Raw genomic sequence first — 18,993 nt, forward strand, 5'->3', positions numbered from 1 at the left:
GGAATTTTAAAAAATTCCATTAAAGTTTATCAATCTCATTCTCGCATCCTTTTCGCATGTAGCGATAATTTCTAAACATGAAAATAATTAAATTCAGATTGCAGCTTGGAAATATAGGAAAGATAATGAAGATACTGAAATTATCTCTCGAATAATTGTGAATAATTCTCGCTAATGTATTAATTGTTAACGTGCATTAAAAGGATTTATAATTATTCCAGGATTAAAGAAATAAAGACAAAGACCGAAAAATATGTATAAGGCAAAAATTGGATTTTCGCATTTGAACATTGTATGTTTACAAGATAATGTAAATGTGTTTACAAAATAATGTAGGCATTATTTTCATAAATACGTTACACCATATTGTTGCATAAATTATCCCCAGTTCCTGTCGATATCTGGATTGATAATACGGAATTTCAACTTAACTTTATTTACCCAATAGAAATTATAAAGCGCGATTTCACGCACAATCGTCAGCTTGCGTATTTCGAAATATCAAACGTCCGATACCGTGTTCAAAATTCCGCAGGGAGTGATTTAATATTACGGATGTATCACCGCGGGTAACCACGTTATATCGTGGAATTATGTAATGATTACCGGCCGCGCGCGCTTTCAAGTACGTGGTTTGAAACAAATCCGGCTAATCTCGCGGGATTTTGAATTTCTCTCAAATTTCAACGGGGCATTCTCAATTTCGCTTAATCGCGCACGATGAATCTTCCAGTACAATCGGCGCAAAGGAATATGCGGTGTTTTTCCGAGTTAAAAACCTTTTGCACTTGAGCAAAGCAAGCTCGTGTGTAGCTGCCCGTTGCCGTGTCGTTGCAAAAAAAGCGCAGCTTTTACCTAGATATCACGCTCTTAATATTGCGCCATTCAAGAGGTTACGTAACCGATAATTATTAATGGAGTATAACAGAGCGATTACAGAACAATGGAGTATTAATTACGTCCGGCGCATTGTTAATTTAATCTAACTATAATTAATTACATTCGAAAGCGCGTTCCTGTATATTAATTACCGACGCTTGATACTGCCACGATAAAGGATCATCAAACGCTATCCATTTAGGAAAGTATTCTTTTAATTAACTTGTCGTACGCAGAACTGTCGCGTAAAATAAAGCGCGTCAGATGTTTCACATCTTCAGGAAATAATTATTTATATTATAATGAAAGCGAGCAATGTGAGAAGAGGAGCTATTGTAAAAATGCATAATAAATATCGACAGATCATCGAAAGTTTATTTTCGGCAGGGTGACAGGGGTGATAAAGGCGATCGGGGCTTCACGACGACCTTAAAGGGTGAGCAGTTCCCAACTGGAGTATTCGAAGGCCCACCTGGTCCACCAGGACCACCTGGTAAGCATATAAACGAGATAATCTGCATACGAAATAAACGATTAAACATTACACGTCAATTGCATTCCCGTGAGGAATACGAGAACGGCGGTCACGGTAATTCTCTACGTAATCCTCTATGCAAATTATTTATTTCGTCAGCGTTTTATTTGAATTTGATGTCGTAGCTTTTTTCTGATTGTATCAGGATATCATGAGACTAGGCGGTTTTTTTAAAATTTTTTATTTGTTTATTTGCATCGTTATATTTACTTTTCATTTTCTCGACAGTATTTTACATTTCTAGTTGTACACGTTTCATTAAAATTGCTCTCTATTTTCTGTGTTATTTATTTAATATGTTAATCTCGACACGCTATAATCTTCCGCTCTATAATTCTGTTCGCGGATTGTTTGGACAGCGCGCTATTGAGAGGAATCATTAGTATCGTGATACGCGAAAGGATTAAGTCGGCCGTGCGTGATTATTCGGGATCGATGCGCCACTCATCCGTGAATCCGCGAATATCCCCGTGACCTCGGGCGAAGAAAACGCGGAAATGTTTGGCGAGGAAATCTCGACTCGGATGACCGTGCAGGTTTCTTCGAGAGGATCGAGAGGCGATCACACCACGGCTGTACGCGGTGGGCGTACACACGCGCTGTGTCTCGCCGTATAGTAATATATGCGGCCGCGAGCAAATCTTTCTTTGCCATTCGCGCGAGACTCCCTTTTTTTTTCTCGATGCCACTCCGTCCCGCGCGGATCGGACGTTAACCCTTCGGGAGTTGAGCGTCCTCGAGGAGTCCAAAAAACTGCGCTACACATTTACGTACATGGTGATATCTTGCGAAATTCGTAGAGAAAAGTCGCCAGTATCGAGCCAAGTCTCTGAAGAATGGTGATAAAAACGTGATGTGTTTTGATAATTAAAAAAGATAATTAAAAAAACCTCATAATTTATATATATCCGTAGCTTATTTCTATATAAGCTCAGTCACAAAAAAATTTTTGAATTGCAAAAATAATATTTTAAAAATATTTTTACAATTTTGCAAAAATATTTTTACAATATTTTTACAATTCTATAAAAATAATATTTTTAAAATATTTTTACAATTTTATAAAAATAATATTTGGAAATAATATTTTTACAATTTTGTAAACTGGACAGTGTAAACAATAGTAGATAACAATATTATTGATAATACTACACGTTTGTACCGTTCTAAAGTTGTTTTATTTATATTTTTCTCTTTCTTATTTTCCTCAATGCGATTTTAAATCAAATCGGGGTGCACAGCATAAACTAGCACACCCGTCGATAAAACAAGTATATAAGATAGTAAAGACCACGTACAGAATAAAGAACAGCATTATAAGATTTATCTACCAAGTTAGTGACCGGATATAATTTTATATATTGTCGCGTTGTACACGTTGCATCTTGCGAAACAGTATAAGGTACCTGTGCATTTGGAAGAAAAAAACTTCTTGCCAAAATTTTTTAATTTTTCAATTTTTTAATTAAATTTTTTCAGTTCAATTATTTATGTATTTGACTTGAATACATAAAGTACTTGAACTTCAGTCTGAGCATTTATATGTTTAACTTAACTACATATATATTCAATTTAAATGCGTAAATGCTTGAACTGAAGAAATTCATTCAAGTTGAAAAATTTAGTCAAATTAACAACTTTTTTCTCCAGTGTATAAATTGTAAAAAAAAACCCGTTTTACATCGAAGCAAAAGGCTTCTAGAAATTTTCATATACATAAATTTAGAAATTTATACATATTATACAGATATTTATTTTATACGGATGACTTTTTAAAAGGAAAAAAAAGGAAAGTGTAACATTACTATCTACCATATCGATTCTGCAGTTCATTTTGTCAGACGCTCATTTTTGCTTAACTTACTAAACAACTGAATGATTGCAAAATTTGAGATGATATTATAAAAATTGGAATTTTATCGGATAAAAGACATCTTGTAGTTTGTATTTATGTTTTCAAGATTTTATTTTAGTTTTAGTTTAAAAATATAACTCAAAAAGAAAGTGGTACTGGCGACCTTCCTCTAATCAGATTATCGCAAAAAATAATCTTACAAAAAGCGGCGATTACAAGAAAAATTTATTATAATAAAAGGAAAATGGAAGTCAACGTTACTTAAGCGCGTTAAAAGTATTACTGTACGCAGCGTTACTTCAAGATTTTATAGTTCGAAAGTAAATAGGATGTGAAAAACAGATTTTAAAAAATTCATCGGTAAATCTTAATTTTGTAGAAAATTGACTTAGATTCATCACGCAATCCGAATTTTGTTGCACTAAGATATTCAGTAGCACTAACGCGATAAAGATGCGAACGACGTGGAAGCTTCATGAAATATTCGTCGAGAAAAAATCGCTTCTAAGCGCAACCGAGAAATCTGTAGTTTCTGGGAGTCGTCGCGACAATTCTGAGATACTCTGCGTGTAAAAGATTCAGCCTTGCTTAAAATTACAAGACAAGAGACACCACGCGCAACACTTCTCGTGAATAGTGCAGAGGGTAATAAATGCGCAGTTCTGAGGCACGGCGCGGCGTTCGCGAGCGGAAGCTGGGGAATATCTCGTCGCACGCGCGGAAGGACGGGCGTGACTCTGCCGGCTTAAAAAATTCTGACCCTCCTCGCACCAATATCTCACGATTCGGTCGTTCGTCAACGTTCTATACGCCACCCCGCTGCTCCGTACCGCGCGACGACGGCGAGAAAATGATTTACGATCGCGGATGTATTCAAAATCCGATCTCGCTACTCGTAAACGACCGTTTACCGTGCGCCGTGTTGACCGTGATACCGTCGAATATTGGCAAAAGCGTCGCAGTATCAGTTATCTGCCTCGACATGATTGATCCGCGAGACAAACTCCGTGATTGTAATTGAGTGAGAATTGTCGGGAAATAAAAATAGGAAACATCGAAACAATTTTGAGCTCGTTGTAAAACCTTTAACCAATTTAAAGAGATCGTTGTGAAAATAGCACGACTTATGCAATTATAAAGGAACGTGTCCGCGTTTATTTTTCGCGCAAATAGATTTATTCGATTCGAATGACGTTGTTGGATTACTCGCTTCCACGATGGAAGGTAATTAGATATTATAATATCTAAAGATAGCAAATTTTTTATCGGTAATCAAGAATAAACTAAAGGTAGAGGCTTCAAAAGGAAGAAAGACTGGATCAATGTGTCGTCTTTTTTTGTGGACCTTGCAAATTTTAGATGAGGAGCTCCGCGTCGATTTACCTTCTCGTTGCAAGAAAATAATCTGACGTTGGTAAGATAGTTTCAACGGTATGATCGTCGTGCCGAGAACAATGTCGTGAAAAGCGTGGCTAGCAATTGTGAGTCCGATGCATTCGACAGAACGAAATTACGCGAACGCTAATCCGTCCTTATACCGTTGTGCGACGACAGCAAGGGAACCAAGGACGGGTAACAACGTTTCCGGGCATTATACATGCGCGCCTGACAGAATTAATTTAGCCACATACAAATCCGTCTCGCAATTTCATGGCACGAACTGCAACAAGCAGCGGAGTCGCGGAAACTCGCTACTGTCGATATTGCACAAAGTCGTATTTTAGAATCAACGACGCGCGCCATACGGTGTATTTACTCTGCTCGGCGCGATTCGTTCACACGATCCTCGAATTTCGTTTTACGCGCGTGGGAATTTTTGCAGTCACAAAATTCGTGCCTTTATAGTATAAATAACACATAGAAGAGGTAGCTCGCGCGTTGGAACATTAACAGTTTATGAGTACAGCGATATTGCTCAAATCTTGCTGAAGAAAGGTACGCAATAACAAGATGAAAACAAATCGATGTACGGACCAAGAATGAGCAAATTTAAAATGGGTGTGAAAAGTAAATTAATATAGTGATTAACACACCCAGAGAAAAGTTATGTTTAAATTGATGAAATCGTTTCTTTAACTTGGTTTCGTTGAATTGAAGTGAAAATACCTTTGAGGAAAATAAAAATTTTTTTTATTTCAAGAATAGTCTATTTTAAAGTAAATAAATTTGTTTAATTTAAGCAAGTAATGTTTTAATTCAAAAAAAGTACTGACAGAAATGTAAGAAATAATTTAGCTGGTCTGGTTTTCAAAAATATATTTCTTTCATATAAAAAAAAGATTTACAATGCATAATTAAACTTTTGAATTCTAATAAAAGGGACAATCAAAAAATCTCTCTCATCAAATCAAAAAAACTTTTTTAACCGTATAGCAATATACAATTTTTTTATTCAAATAAATACTTTAATCCAGAATGAATAACGAAAAAATGTAGATTGGAACCGCAAAATCATATCAAAATTACGATTAAAGTGTAAAAAGAATATGATGAAATTTTTATCATATGTTACGTAATTTGTCAATATATTAATCCTTATTTATTTATACACGTTATAATATTTGCTCGTCCTTACATTGATTTGTTCTGAATTTGTTATTACAATAATGAGCTGGATTTATATTGTGTGAAGATAAATAAATTTTAAATTCAAAAAAGATATGTAGAATATTAGAATATAAATTTATTTAAAGTCCCATAAATTTTTACTTAATATTGAATGAATATAAATTGTGAAGTGATGTCGTTATATTAATATCATAACAAATATTTATCTATTACTGGCGAGCAAATGAAAGAAAATTATTTATAATGCAGTTATAAAAATTACTGTATGACAAAATAATATTGATCGTTCTCGTTGCGACATACATCATACTGTTAGCTGTCAGTTTTATCTGAGAACCGTAGACGCGAGTTATGTTGATTAAAAAATAACGATTGGACACATCGCTACAAACAAAATGTTAATCCGTACGACGTTTGACAGACCGCAATTCCAACTCTTAGCCGCTCAATTCGGATTGATAACGTTACAATTCGAGTTTACATCGCGACATTTCAGCCGATCGCGTTGCTCGTCACAAAAATTCCTTCTCTTCGTACAAATCGTTTCGTTCCAAACGAATCGTCATACAAACCGCGTTCTTTCGGCCCAGATATCTACTTCCGTAAATTTCGGTCACGCGATCCATCGAACAGTGCGCATATTCGAGCATAATACTCGGAGAGAATCTTCGAAAAGCGCCATTGACCGGAAATTCCGCGCGGCTCGTTCGCGTGCGTGCGGACGCGCCAGCGTGGTGTGCGAGCACCAAGTCTCATCTTATCCACGGCACGCAGGGTCCCCGGGCGAGAAGGGAGAACTGGGCCCGACAGGACCGCCCGGCCTGCCCGGCGAGAAGGGTGCTCGGGGAAAGCAAGGGAAGAGGGTAAGCTTCAGCGAGGTCCTCCGACCGCCGCCGACCATCGACCAAAGCAACCCCCGTACGACCATCCACCCACCCATCTCCTACCCAGCCGTCCATTCGTCCGACCGATCCCGTTATCCGTTGATTGAATCCGAACGTAGCAGGAAGTGGAAAGAAATTAAAAAAAAAGGAAAAAAAGAAAAAAAGGAAAGAAAGGGATGGTCCATCCAATCTGTTCCCCGATATCCTGTACCCTCTTGAAAGCCCCCTCCCCCATGCCTCCCGCATGCTATGTGCATGCTTTTGCATGGTAGCAAAAAATACATCGGACACTCACGTCCCTCGGATGCTGATAACCGCATGCCTCTTGACTTGGATGTCAACTAGACTGTAGATCTTTTGATGTGCGTAGCATGACGTAACCGTAGCTATCTTCCGCGTGGGATACAATCTCTTTTTACACAGCGTCACAACACATGCCTCTCCAGTCTGTATCTATATTTAGATACATATAAACCGAGTGTTTAGCCTCAGCGAAGTTTCTGTCGTTCGGCCCTGGATTGCCTGATTTGATATTCACGATTACGTCGCTCTTAATACCGCGTTGTAATTGGAGGAGCGGGTCTCGCGAATCGCGCTGCGTTTACATATCGATCTTTTATTTATCGTATTGTGTTCATTTTACCCCACTTTTGAAACCAATCAGCCTGATTTGAGAGATTATAAAAAAATTAATTATCCTTCAATTTTTGCCGACCGATGACAATTTGACGAATTTCAGCATTAATTATCTCGGGAGACTTGAAATTTGAAATTGCGCTCGATTCTTTCAGAGACTTTCAATCGTCGATCTTCCATTTTTACCGATTAAATAATTCTCCGCAGAGAGTGCCGTAGAGAACAAACGCCGTAATTCTCCCTTCTGCGCGAAAAAAAAAAATAACCGACTCCTTTTTGTCCTCGCACCTTTTCGCCTTCTTGGTTTCCCACGCCCTACTTTCGAGCATCGCCGACGCGCTCGCGCTTTTCCCGCGGAATATTAGATTTTGTAATCCTCGAGATCTCCAGTCCCGAAAACGAGCGACTCCGTCGCGCTGCCGAAAGACGCTTCGAGCCGCAAGCACGGCGCCGCGTGCACGGCACGGCACGACACGGCACGGCACTCTTCACGCAGTCACGCGAGCATGAGCACGTACGTCACTCCGTCACATTTGCATCGTCGAATAAACTGCAGCCGAACAGCATCATCGCTCGGTTACGGTTACGGGCCGAGGGAAGTTCTTCGCCGTGAGGCGATTTGTAATTTCACTTCGCGAAGGTGTTTACATCCCACGAAGGAACGTGGGTGCGCGACGCGAAGAAACGGTGACGAAAGGACGCAAGACGAATTTCCTCCATTTGATTTTACATCTCGAATGTTGAATGCTGGCGTAAAGTCGATCGATTAATTGTTCCTTTCATTTGAGTGTAACAACGTATTTACGGTGCAATTTAACGAAAGCGACGGATTTTAGAGGAAAGTTGCTGAATGCATACTGGTCTCCTAAAGCGTACCTATTCAATACTTTACGTTATTTTTACTTCATATAAACAACATTTAGTGACGAAAATAAAAAGCAAAAAATAAGTATTATAAACAAAATTTCAAGCTTCGTTTTATTTTGTGCGTGTTATCAGCATTTTAAAGAATTAAGTAGCTCTGATGTCAATTTTCCATCAACTTACATAGCTGATAATAATGTAATTATGTAATTTTATTTTAAATTGTTATATTTTCATAAAAGGATTGTTGTAGAATATTTTACATTTATTGTACATATTTACAATTATTATAAAAATTAAATCGATTTTTATTAACTCTATCAAGTTTCCTAATTCGTACCACCACAAATTTTACTATAAAGAAATGATACTAATGATTGCTATGAATAAAAATACAATTACAAAAATAAATTTATATACCAGTTTTATTTCGATATTCTTACCTTTTTATTATTGTTATTTATTAATTATTGAATATTTAATCGGTTTTTCGATAAATTATTAATAAAATAAACACTAATTAAAGCTTCTTTATATTCTTAATTACTTTAATTGATAAATTCGATATTTTCAGAAATGGTAGGTTTAAGAGACCACAGATGCGCTTTAGACGACTGGTTTTCTAAATCACATCTTTCGCAATATGTTACAAAAAAGCTTATAACAAATTCATTTGTTATTACTGAAAAGTTCAACATGTAATAATGCATGACTGAAACATCAAACTTTGATTTGCACCCAATGCGAAATTTAATAAAAAATAGCGTAAGTGATACGCATTCGGCAACTCTCTCCTAAGTGCGGTTGCCTATATGCATATTCTATTCCGCAGAATCGGAAATTCATACATTTATAAATTGACCGCGGAATATTTTTTGTTATTTATTGTTCGGTAACATTGTCACAGTTATGTCGCTCTTGTCGCCACTCGATTCACGAAACCGTAGTATAACGTAAGCCCGAAACGTAAAAATATATATAATTTCTCTTTACACACATTTTCATTCGCGCCTCCTTCGGGAACTTTTCTCGCCCGTCCGTGTCTATTCGCGGAACTGCATACGTACCTAGCTCGAGCGACTGTTGGGACTCGTCTGTCCCATAAAAAAAATGTGAAAAAAAGAACAACGACATGAAAAAAGAAAAAGAGTAGAATAGCAGGCAAGAACGGGAAAAAAGCAGATAGAAAAAAAAAACGTTGGTGGCAGCAAATAACACGTACCCATGTTGTAGTATCCGAGGCTTCCCCTCGGATTCTCCCTTTTCTCATCCCTTAACTGTGTTTCTCTCTTTCTCTCTCTCTCTCTCTCTCTTGTTTTTTCTTTCTCTCGTTTCTTTTATTCCCTTCGCGCGAACGTCGAGACGTCGATCGTCTCCACGCATTCGCGCGCATCACCACCGGCACCATTCGCGAACCGCAGACTGTGAGCTGGCAAACAAACAAGCAAGCAAGCAAGCGAGCGAGCGAACACGGGGGTGGCGGGCTTAAAGCGCTCTTCTTCCGGCCGAATTACACGCCTACGCGCCTAACACCTGTAAACTAGTGCGCCTAAGAGCTTGGCGTGCGACCGTACCACTCTTTCGGGTCCATCGTAAGTATACTCGTAGATCTCTGCCGAGCGATCGTAACTCTCCCGACGGCTGCTGCAAACGGCGACCACACGCGGCGCACATCCACAGACGTTTTTACTTAACACGTTTTCCGCGAATAATCGATTAACATCTCTGTAATTGAGAACACGCGATGCATTTAATTATTATATATAAAAACAAAATGAAATACTCTTGACGTACACATGCCAGCTCGCTCGTTCATTGATCCACTGACGCAACATGTGACTTCCTGAACGTTCGTGGTTGCATCGAAAATTAATGAAACGCATGATTGCACTGACCATAGGTGACCGTGGCATTTAATGTATTTGAAATTGTCAATCGAAACGTGATTCGAAATGTAATTTTATTTAATTTATGAAGTTAGTTCTGACTTGGCAAGGAAAATTAGTTTCTCTTTCAACGTTCTTCTTTTTGTACCAAGTTGGAATGCACGTGCATTTTAACTTTTAACATACTTTTAGTGAATCTCGCAACAGAGGAACTTAACGCATTTGAAAATATTAATGCTAATGATAATGAAACAGAGCTTTGTTACAATTTAACAAAGAAAATAATTCTATTAAATTTTTCTTATTTTTAAATTTTATTATACATCAGCATTTTGCGCATATAATATTTTAGGACATACATAATAAATTTTTTTGCTAATTAAGTTGTAATAAAACGTTTGAAATACATGAATTAATAAGTAAAATTTTTTTACAAAATGATTGCATTTGTTCAATAAGCTATTGTCTTACGGAACCAAATTTCATATAAATTAACGATATTAATTTTTAGTTCATATATTCATTTGACGTATATTTCATGTGCAAATATGTGTTCCTTGCTGTAATGTGTGAAAGTTAGTCTGTCCATTTTATGTGTTTACCAGCGGAAAAGTACCCCGTTTTTCAATTTAGAAGTTATTAAATTCTCCATGTATTTTATTTCCGTGGATTTAGAGCGAGCCGTTTTCTGCAGCGAAATGGCTAGCGAAGTCAACGAGCTTGTCCTTTCGACAGCGAATTTTACCACGTGTAATGCTAAAAGCATGACAAATTTTAAACTAAATGAATAAAAAAACAAGTATATTCACGAATTATATATCTCCCGATGGAAAAATACACGCAGTAAGTCCAAATGCATAAGCGAAACTAAATTAAGATGCAGTGGGAGACTAAATGACATTTACTGAAATTCTGCCACGTAGAGATAACAAAGTGTGTCGTATCTTCTCTTTACGCGAAATTAAAATTTCTGCCTTAAGGCTTGTTCTTAATGTAATTTGTCGTGGAGTTTCGCAGCCTCCTTTTGCGATTATGGTGGAATAATTTCGCGGACAACGGAAATGTACGCAAGTCCTTTACAGACGCGGTTTCGGACGCTGGAAATTACCCTTCGGAGCAGCAACTTCAGCAGTTTCACTGTTGCAGTTTCGGTTGAACCGCGATGGTAAACTCGCGGGTACACGTGTCCGCCCGCGATACTTACCTTCGGCTCACCGAACCATAAAATTCGCCATTCGACCACAAAGCAAGCTCGCTCGCAACTTTGAACGTCCGCTCGATTTGCCTCTCTAACGAGACGCGAAGCCGGCATGTTTGTCTCGGATGCGCTGCGTGCGTCCCGATTGCAAAGCCGCGGCCAAGTATATGTCTAACTACAGCTAACGTATACGGGGTCCGCCAAATTCGTCGAAAAATATCTTAAAGACGGATCCTCGAGAGCAAAACCTGGAGTTGATCTCTCACGAAAGTTTCGATGATTTTTCCAGATGGCTCCTCAAATTGTTTTCCGTCAGATTTAATTTCAATTTGCATATATATCAAATTTAATTCTACGTTTTTTTCAATATTTGCCGGAAAAACAAAGAAAGACTTGAGTTTTGGCAACACTTTTTTTGCTAAGGAAAAATGGACCTTTAATTTGTCGAAGAATCCCTAAGATATTTTTGGACCGCCGTGTAGATCTACCGCGTTCGCCACTGTCCTTTTGGGATGACAGGGGCGATATTGATAATGTGTGTGTGTGTGTGTGTGAGAGTGTGTGTGTGCGCGCGCGCGCGCGCGCGTGCACGCGTGTATGTTATGTGTATAGTTAGTCAGTAGTGATTCTCGGCGTAGTGTACGTAGCTTGTGTAACTAATTTGTGTTTATGTAGCGAGTAACACCACCCCACTACTTCTCCCGCGTGTATCGGTTCGATTCACTAATCACTAATAACCACTACTACCCCCGGCTTGTTGTTGAGGCTCTCGCAACCCTATCGACCGGCGATCGCAAGCGCCTGCAGGCTGTCGCGTAAGTATTCAAGTATCCTGTCAAAGTATGTAGCTTACACTGTCGCGACCATGGTGTGTCTCTCTCTCTCTCTCTCTCTCTCTCTCTCTCTCTCTCTCTCTCTCTCTCTGCTCTCATTTTACGCGCGATATTAATATTTTTATCTATTTTTATTTAATACTTTTTCTCTGTCGGTCCTATCCCTCGCTCGCCATTTCTCTTTCTCTCTCGCGCAGCGTTTCCTGATGGGCCACGCATTCGCAAATTACAACTATTACATAAATTTAATAAAGGGTTCCTTTGTTACATCAACTTATTAATATTTCGAGGCATAAATTATACCACTACATTTTAATAACCATGCAAATTGAAAGTTTTTATTGCTGCGTAAACGTACGGAATTGCCAATATATAATAAGTCATAATTTAGGGCATGCCTTTTTGCGTTTTGCGAACAAGAAAGGATCCTATTAAGCACAGTAGGACTGGCTCTACAGGTTGTAATTATGAGGAGAGACTATAAATCATAGATATTATCGTAGCACGAGAGAGAAGGAGACATACCAGTAGTCCTCAATTTCTTTTCTACTAAATTCGGACCCTAACTAACGAATCCTCCGTAGTCGCATGAGTATTAGTAGTCGTTGTCTACGTCACGAAGTAAACATTGATTTGTTCAAACCGCAAGTGTGTTTAATTGTGTTGTACAAAAGTAGCTGGACGATCTTGGTATCCAAGGTGACAAACGAGATAATACAGATATCGCATGCGAAGATATTAAATTGTAAAAATTTAATGGGCGTGAAGGGGAGGATACCAAGATCGACCGAATAATCGACGTAGATCTCGAGACATCATCCTCTCCTCCTCTCCCTCCTCTCTGAAAGAAGACAGATTAACGCTTCGTTTATAGAAGCAAAAATGAAAAAGAAATTAACAGCGCACATGGAGGACCTGGTTGGATCTGACCTTGCAGTGTCATTGTAGGATTTCAAGGTTGGGAGCGGTTTGGCATTGGCGAGGGGTGCCCCCGGCCTGCCGGGTGCGAAGGGTGAGCCCGGCGAACGGGGTTACCGGGGCGATAAGGGCGCCAAGGGAGACGCGGGTTCATCAGGTAGATTACCACGAAAGCCATTCTAGCGCGACGGGAAAATTGGCGGTAAAAGACGAAAGATAAGCACCGAAAAGAAGAAAAAAAAAGATTGTGCGTCCGCCTCTTATTCCGCGTGGGGTATTCTCTCCACGGAGGTTCGCGTTTTCTTCTCATACCTTCGGCCGCGCCTCTCCGCTCCTGTGCACCCGTGCGGAAAATTCGAAAATTACAAAGATTCGTATAGTCTTTTCCAGGACGATGGAGTCGTGGCTGCAATAGCCACGTCCTTCTTTCAGAAAATAGTCAGTGATCGAGCGATGATTAAATTTTTATGTTTTTTTTTATTTTCTTTTTTTTCTTTTTCTTGAGTTTTAAGGACTTAACATTCGATACGGGTTCTAAAATTTATTGCATTTCTTCTAGGAAAACAAACAGGCAGATATTCGTCATACGCGGTTCACTTAACTTGATCGAATCGTCAACGGCCCCGCATCCACTTTCGAATATTTTTGCATATAATCTTATGGAAGAATAATACCTCATAATTTCATAGTATATATGCGAAGTGAACGTGATATTTTTCAAAGAATCTTCTTTTTCCATTTGTGATTATGCAAACCTACAGAGAATAATGCGGGTCCACGGGCGCTAGATCAGTTCGGGGTTACTTGTTTAACTTTCCGAAGATATGTAATAGCGGAACAATTCGAAAAGTTCTTTCACGAAACTTGTGAAAACGACCCCGCACGCCGCCGCGCGCCGGCCGCCAGGGAAAGAATTCGAAGGCTGTGCCCTCAATTCTCTTCCGTAACGCGCCAGCTTCGCCTTCCGTGAAAAAATTTTAATCAAAAGTTAATAACGCCGAATCGCTCGGTGGGAAATTAAATATTAATCCGCTTCGTATCGAATTGGACATTTAATTAAACGTTTGTTTCCTAAACGGGTCATCGGGCCGATCGATATTTATCATTATAATAACGGCGTCGCGAATATTATTGCGCGTTTAGCGGTAAAAGTTGAGGGAATCGTCAGCATGGCAGTCTGCTGATGAATGCTTTTCACGACGTCAATCAAAATATCGGAAGAGTATGCAAAAGGTATTAATGCATTGCAAATATTTCATTCATTGCCGCTTTAAAATCACCGTGCAATCTAAATTTATAATATATTCAAGCGAACGAGATTCGTCAATGCGAACGACATCGTCGGCCAACCGGACTGCTCTTTGTAATCGACTTATTTCTAAGAGGTTATCGATTAATTTTAAAAGGTCATCGATTTATTTGATTAATACGTTCGTCCGTTCTTTACCATTTTTAAAAGAATACGATGCGCACTTATTTAAAGATTCCCGATACTTAAATCGACAATAAATGTCTGCGGGATGTCCCTCGGGTGAGCCATTCTTCCGAGACGCGATAAACACGCCGGAAGTATTCTCGGCATGGGGAAATCGCCCGGGGCGAAATGAGAAGTTGGAGGCGGAAAAACGACGCGGAAGGAAGGCGAAGCGGGCAACCCCCCGGCGCGCGCGCGGGGGTGGTAGTTTTCTTGCCACACGCGCGTTTACGGGATTGCGAGGAGTCATCGATCGCGCTCTCTCGCGCGCGAATTAATCTAACTTCGGCGAGCCCAAGAGCAACTACATGAATGGCTCACGGCCGGCAAATTCGCTTTCAGGGCCCAAGGGAGAGGCGGGAGCGCAGGGCTTGTCGGGGCTCAACGGAACCGACGGCGAACCTGGTATCCAAGGACCCCCCGGATTACCGGTAAGTGGGAAAATGAGAAATGGTTCACCTCAAATCTTCTGGTCTTCACGGTATAATATTCGGGAAACGTTACGTGACACACACCCCGTGTTTTACAAAGGTAGCGCAAATTTAATATCCCTCTCGCCGTCGGACTTTTGCATAATGTCACAAGCATATTTCACGTTGCAACGATTGTTGAATCAAGTTGAGAAAATGCGAGAGAGGCACTTCAGTTGTAGAAAAATGAAAATTCCTAACACATTACGGTACTGTCCGCTACATTTTCCGACGTTTCGGGATTTAACGTAACTTTCGATAGCATCAGCACATATCCTTTCAAGTAATTGAATATATTTTAACGTTACCAAAATACGTGAAAGTGCATTATTATGTAAAGCTCTTTTAGATTCCCGACGATAATGCAAACCTTTCAATAGCATTTTCAACAAAAATCTTTCACGTAATTGATATATTTTAATATTATATTACCAAAGTAAGAGTGCATTATCGTGTAAAACACATCTTTTATTATAGATCCTCTTGCGTCGGTAATAGCCGCGTATTTTGTAGATCGGATTGAATATCGCTGTTGTCGTGTTTCCGCGCGACCCTGCGATCTAATAAGCATTGTTCAAACAAACATTGAAAGAACATTAAGCACATTATTCCAAGAAGTATATACGTCTGCAATATATCAAGTATCACAATAATATTCGCTAAATATTAAATATCTCTTCCACCGCGAGCTGAGCTTTCAATACACAATACCCGTAATATTATATCAATGCAACTGTGATCAGTAACTGCACTGATATAATATTGCAAATATCGCGTTGGATCTAATTAATATGCAAGCGCTGTATTACGTAACACACGGAGAATTTTTTTACGGAATTAAGGAAAAATATAAACATGTAACACATTTTATGTGCACGCTCGTTTGTCTTTTTTTTTCAGGGAATATCCGGACCTAAAGGTGAAAAGGGCGATTACGGCGACATTGGTCCGCCCGGCCTTATGGGACCTCCGGGTCTACCCGGCCCACCGGTACGTAAATGGCTTAAAGGCCCTCGACGACCTTCTTATCGTAAATATTTCGTCTTATGTGTCTACTTGTCGACAGGGATATCCTGGGCTGAAAGGCGAAAAGGGAGAAAAAGGCGAATCGGTGAGTGTGTTTGTTAAATTTTTTACCTGCGTTCATCGAGCTACATTCCACTGCTCCAAAAACTGACGTGATATCATTAATCTCTACTCAATAAAGAGAAAATAAACTAATAAAACTAATAAAAGACTGAATCATGATACGTAACAAAAAATTCTACAAGTATAATATGTGAACTACAATGCAGACCAAAAGTTTGGATTTTCTTTTGCAATTTTCTCATATCTCACGAAACTTTAAATATCTCGATAAAAAAATTCTACCAATTTTTTTTTAAACATTTTAAAATCTATTTTAAACTAGTTTTGTATTAAATTTTGTTTTCATGATGTTTCAAGTTAAAGCGCTTCAAAATAAAATAAAAATATCGAAAAATATTCATTTTTGATTTTTGTTATTCGGGAACAAAACACGTAGAGAAAAAATTACAACACACTTAGAGTTTTATTTTTGCTCTTTAAAATGCGTATTTGAAAACTTCTCCACGATTTTTTTCATCAAGAAATTAACTTTTTATGAGATGCAAGGAAAATTGCAAGAGTTTCCCAACTTTTGGCACGCAGTTTACATGGTAAGAGAAATATAAGGAATTATATAGAGTTTATATAAAAATCTTTATCCAATATTTTTTCTCATACATCATTTTGAACTACGTTTTTTATTATTTGATCTTTTTAATACCGCGACATGTACTGATATTGCGTATGTAGTAATTATATAAAATACGATCTCGCCGGAGCAATTTCACAAAAATTAGTTTCATTCAGAGTCCAATAAATTTAAGCAAAATTCTATTATTGAAGAATAATACCGGCATATATATCTTTTGCGGACGGCCGTTCGATAAATGTACAGCTGCCGCGATTTCCGATCGATCGCGAGGCTGCCGCTATCTTCCATAGATGCCATCGTATTTTTGTCACAATAGCTCCCGATCGATTGCGAGTTTCGGTGCGATCGCGATAGCATAGAAACTACGATTTCCACGCAGACGTGTGTTAGGCAGAATCTCACGATAAAATGAATTTCTTTTCATGACTGGACGTCGACCTACCACCCGTAGAAGTACAAAAAGCTCAGGCGAAGACAGGTATGTGACAGCTTGTATCTGAGATATCTTCGTGTCTTCATTCTCGATCGCGCGACAAAAGAATCGCCCCCGATCGAGGAAGGATGCGCGAAAGAGAATCGTTACCTCGAATAGCGTGTAACGTGATGTTAATGCAACATTTATAAATATACGTCGTATGCGCGTTTGTTCACAGGGAGACGGCACGTTCGAGATGAACGCCGGGGAAGTGGTAAGTTATCACACGAATGCATCCGCTAGTCACACGCGATACGCGTAATGTCCATGTTTGTTAAAAGAATAAACGGCGCGATAATGTCACTTCGCTCCCGTGTTTTCTGTCAGGACGGGTTTTTAATTTTTTCTGTCGCTTCGTCATTGCCACACCGACTTTGCGCTCCATTATGGCCGCGTTTTATGTAGTTATGTGCGCCTTTGCGGCGCACGATTTATGGGGATTATAAAGCGATTCACCCAAAGCTGTAAAAATTGTCGAACGAAACCTGTTCTCCTCTTTTCTCTTGATTTTATGACATATTTATCCGCGTCGGAATTTTTAGGACAACCAAATGTGTATTACATTTATTTCTCGACCGTTATAATCGATAAAAATCTCTACAACGGTTTTAGATCTCATTCCAAGCTCCAAATCTCTTTCTCATTGGTAAGTGTCGATCGTTTTTAATTCTATGGTATTGTCGATGCGTAGATAATGGGCCCGCCCGGACCCCCAGGACCCGCTGGTACTCCCGGACTGCAGGGCCCACCCGGGATCAAGGGTGACAGAGGACACGACGGCGCCAAGGGCGATCCTGTCAGTAACCATTACTCATCTGTGTTGTCCGCGCGTATAGAATGTAAAAGTACAGTTACACGCGTTCGCGTTCGCGCAATGGGAAACGAGTGTTGATTTCTGTCTCCCCGAGAGTACAGACATCGAATAACAAAATCGATCTGTTTGCGTCGCCCCATTTTGCGCGCAAAACCATCGCGAAAACCTTTTATACATCGTCTATAGATTCATATTTTTATTTATCTCCGTCGCACTATCACCGAATTTGGGGAATGTAATGGCTACAGCGAGACCGGTTATACGTGTTCGCAATAATAAATGACGTTATTTTGTCACGTTATTAGTTTAGCTCGTGCTGCATGAACAAAAAAAATATTTGCAATACGCCGACTAACGGGATAAATCCTTTTCGACGTTTTAAATTTCTAATATCTCTTGTTTTATATCTCGCGACGATATTAAAAGCAAAATCGAGAAATATATTTGCTCCGATCGCAAAGGGCGAAGGGCGTAGTTGAGAACCCTCCGAACGCGAGAAAGATCGCGTTTGTGATGTGATTCTCGAGGCGTGAAGCTATTCACGCCGGTGATCTTTGAGATCACCTTTTTGCGTGCGCGACACCATCGCGATGCGGACAAGCTCGTTCTCATGCGCCGCTCTTTCTTTTTTCACGTTACAGGGAGAAAAGGGTGGCAAAGGGGATCCTGGTCCGATGGGACTGCCCGTACGTATTTTCTCTCCAGATTACACACAGCATGCACACGCACACACGTGTAGCTTTAAGCGCACTCTAAAAAGGAAACGCGGATCAGGGTGTTTACTGCCGGGAAAAATCCCCAGGAAAACCTGAAATTTATTTTTTATCCTTAAAACTCGTGGATTTTCGCGGGACTTTATTAAGACTCGGGCAAATTTTTGGAAATTCTATCTCTCCTTTTCTGGGGGGAAAAAAATCGTTTTTTTTTGTCATGTTTTCTTGGTAATACAAAACCAATCAACAATGAAGATGGCATACACGTCAC

At 39.4% G+C, this 18,993-nt stretch overlaps 1 protein-coding gene across 15 annotated transcripts in view; it reads left to right on the plus strand.

Annotated features, from left to right (window-relative positions):
- The window catches only part of LOC105201442 (collagen alpha chain CG42342), a 158,064-nt gene that overhangs the window by 120,587 nt on the left and 18,484 nt on the right, over positions 1-18,993 (plus strand). For 14 of the 15 annotated variants that reach the window (XM_039448401.1, XM_039448402.1, XM_039448407.1 and 11 more), the window contains 10 exons: positions 1,267-1,372; positions 6,612-6,700; positions 13,087-13,213; positions 14,873-14,961; positions 15,901-15,990; positions 16,067-16,111; positions 17,172-17,198; positions 17,374-17,409; positions 17,887-17,991; positions 18,651-18,695. In XM_039448401.1, coding sequence (XP_039304335.1) covers positions 1,267-1,372; positions 6,612-6,700; positions 13,087-13,213; positions 14,873-14,961; positions 15,901-15,990; positions 16,067-16,111; positions 17,172-17,198; positions 17,374-17,409; positions 17,887-17,991; positions 18,651-18,695 — 759 coding nt within the window. The remainder of the gene's footprint in view (positions 1-1,266; positions 1,373-6,611; positions 6,701-13,086; positions 13,214-14,872; positions 14,962-15,900; positions 15,991-16,066; positions 16,112-17,171; positions 17,199-17,373; positions 17,410-17,886; positions 17,992-18,650; positions 18,696-18,993) is intronic. The other variant, XM_039448413.1, reaches the window with a different exon arrangement.

The sequence above is a fragment of the Solenopsis invicta genome, chromosome 4 (genome assembly GCF_016802725.1).
Source record: "Solenopsis invicta isolate M01_SB chromosome 4, UNIL_Sinv_3.0, whole genome shotgun sequence".
In the NCBI taxonomy this organism is placed as follows: domain Eukaryota; kingdom Metazoa; phylum Arthropoda; class Insecta; order Hymenoptera; family Formicidae; genus Solenopsis; species Solenopsis invicta.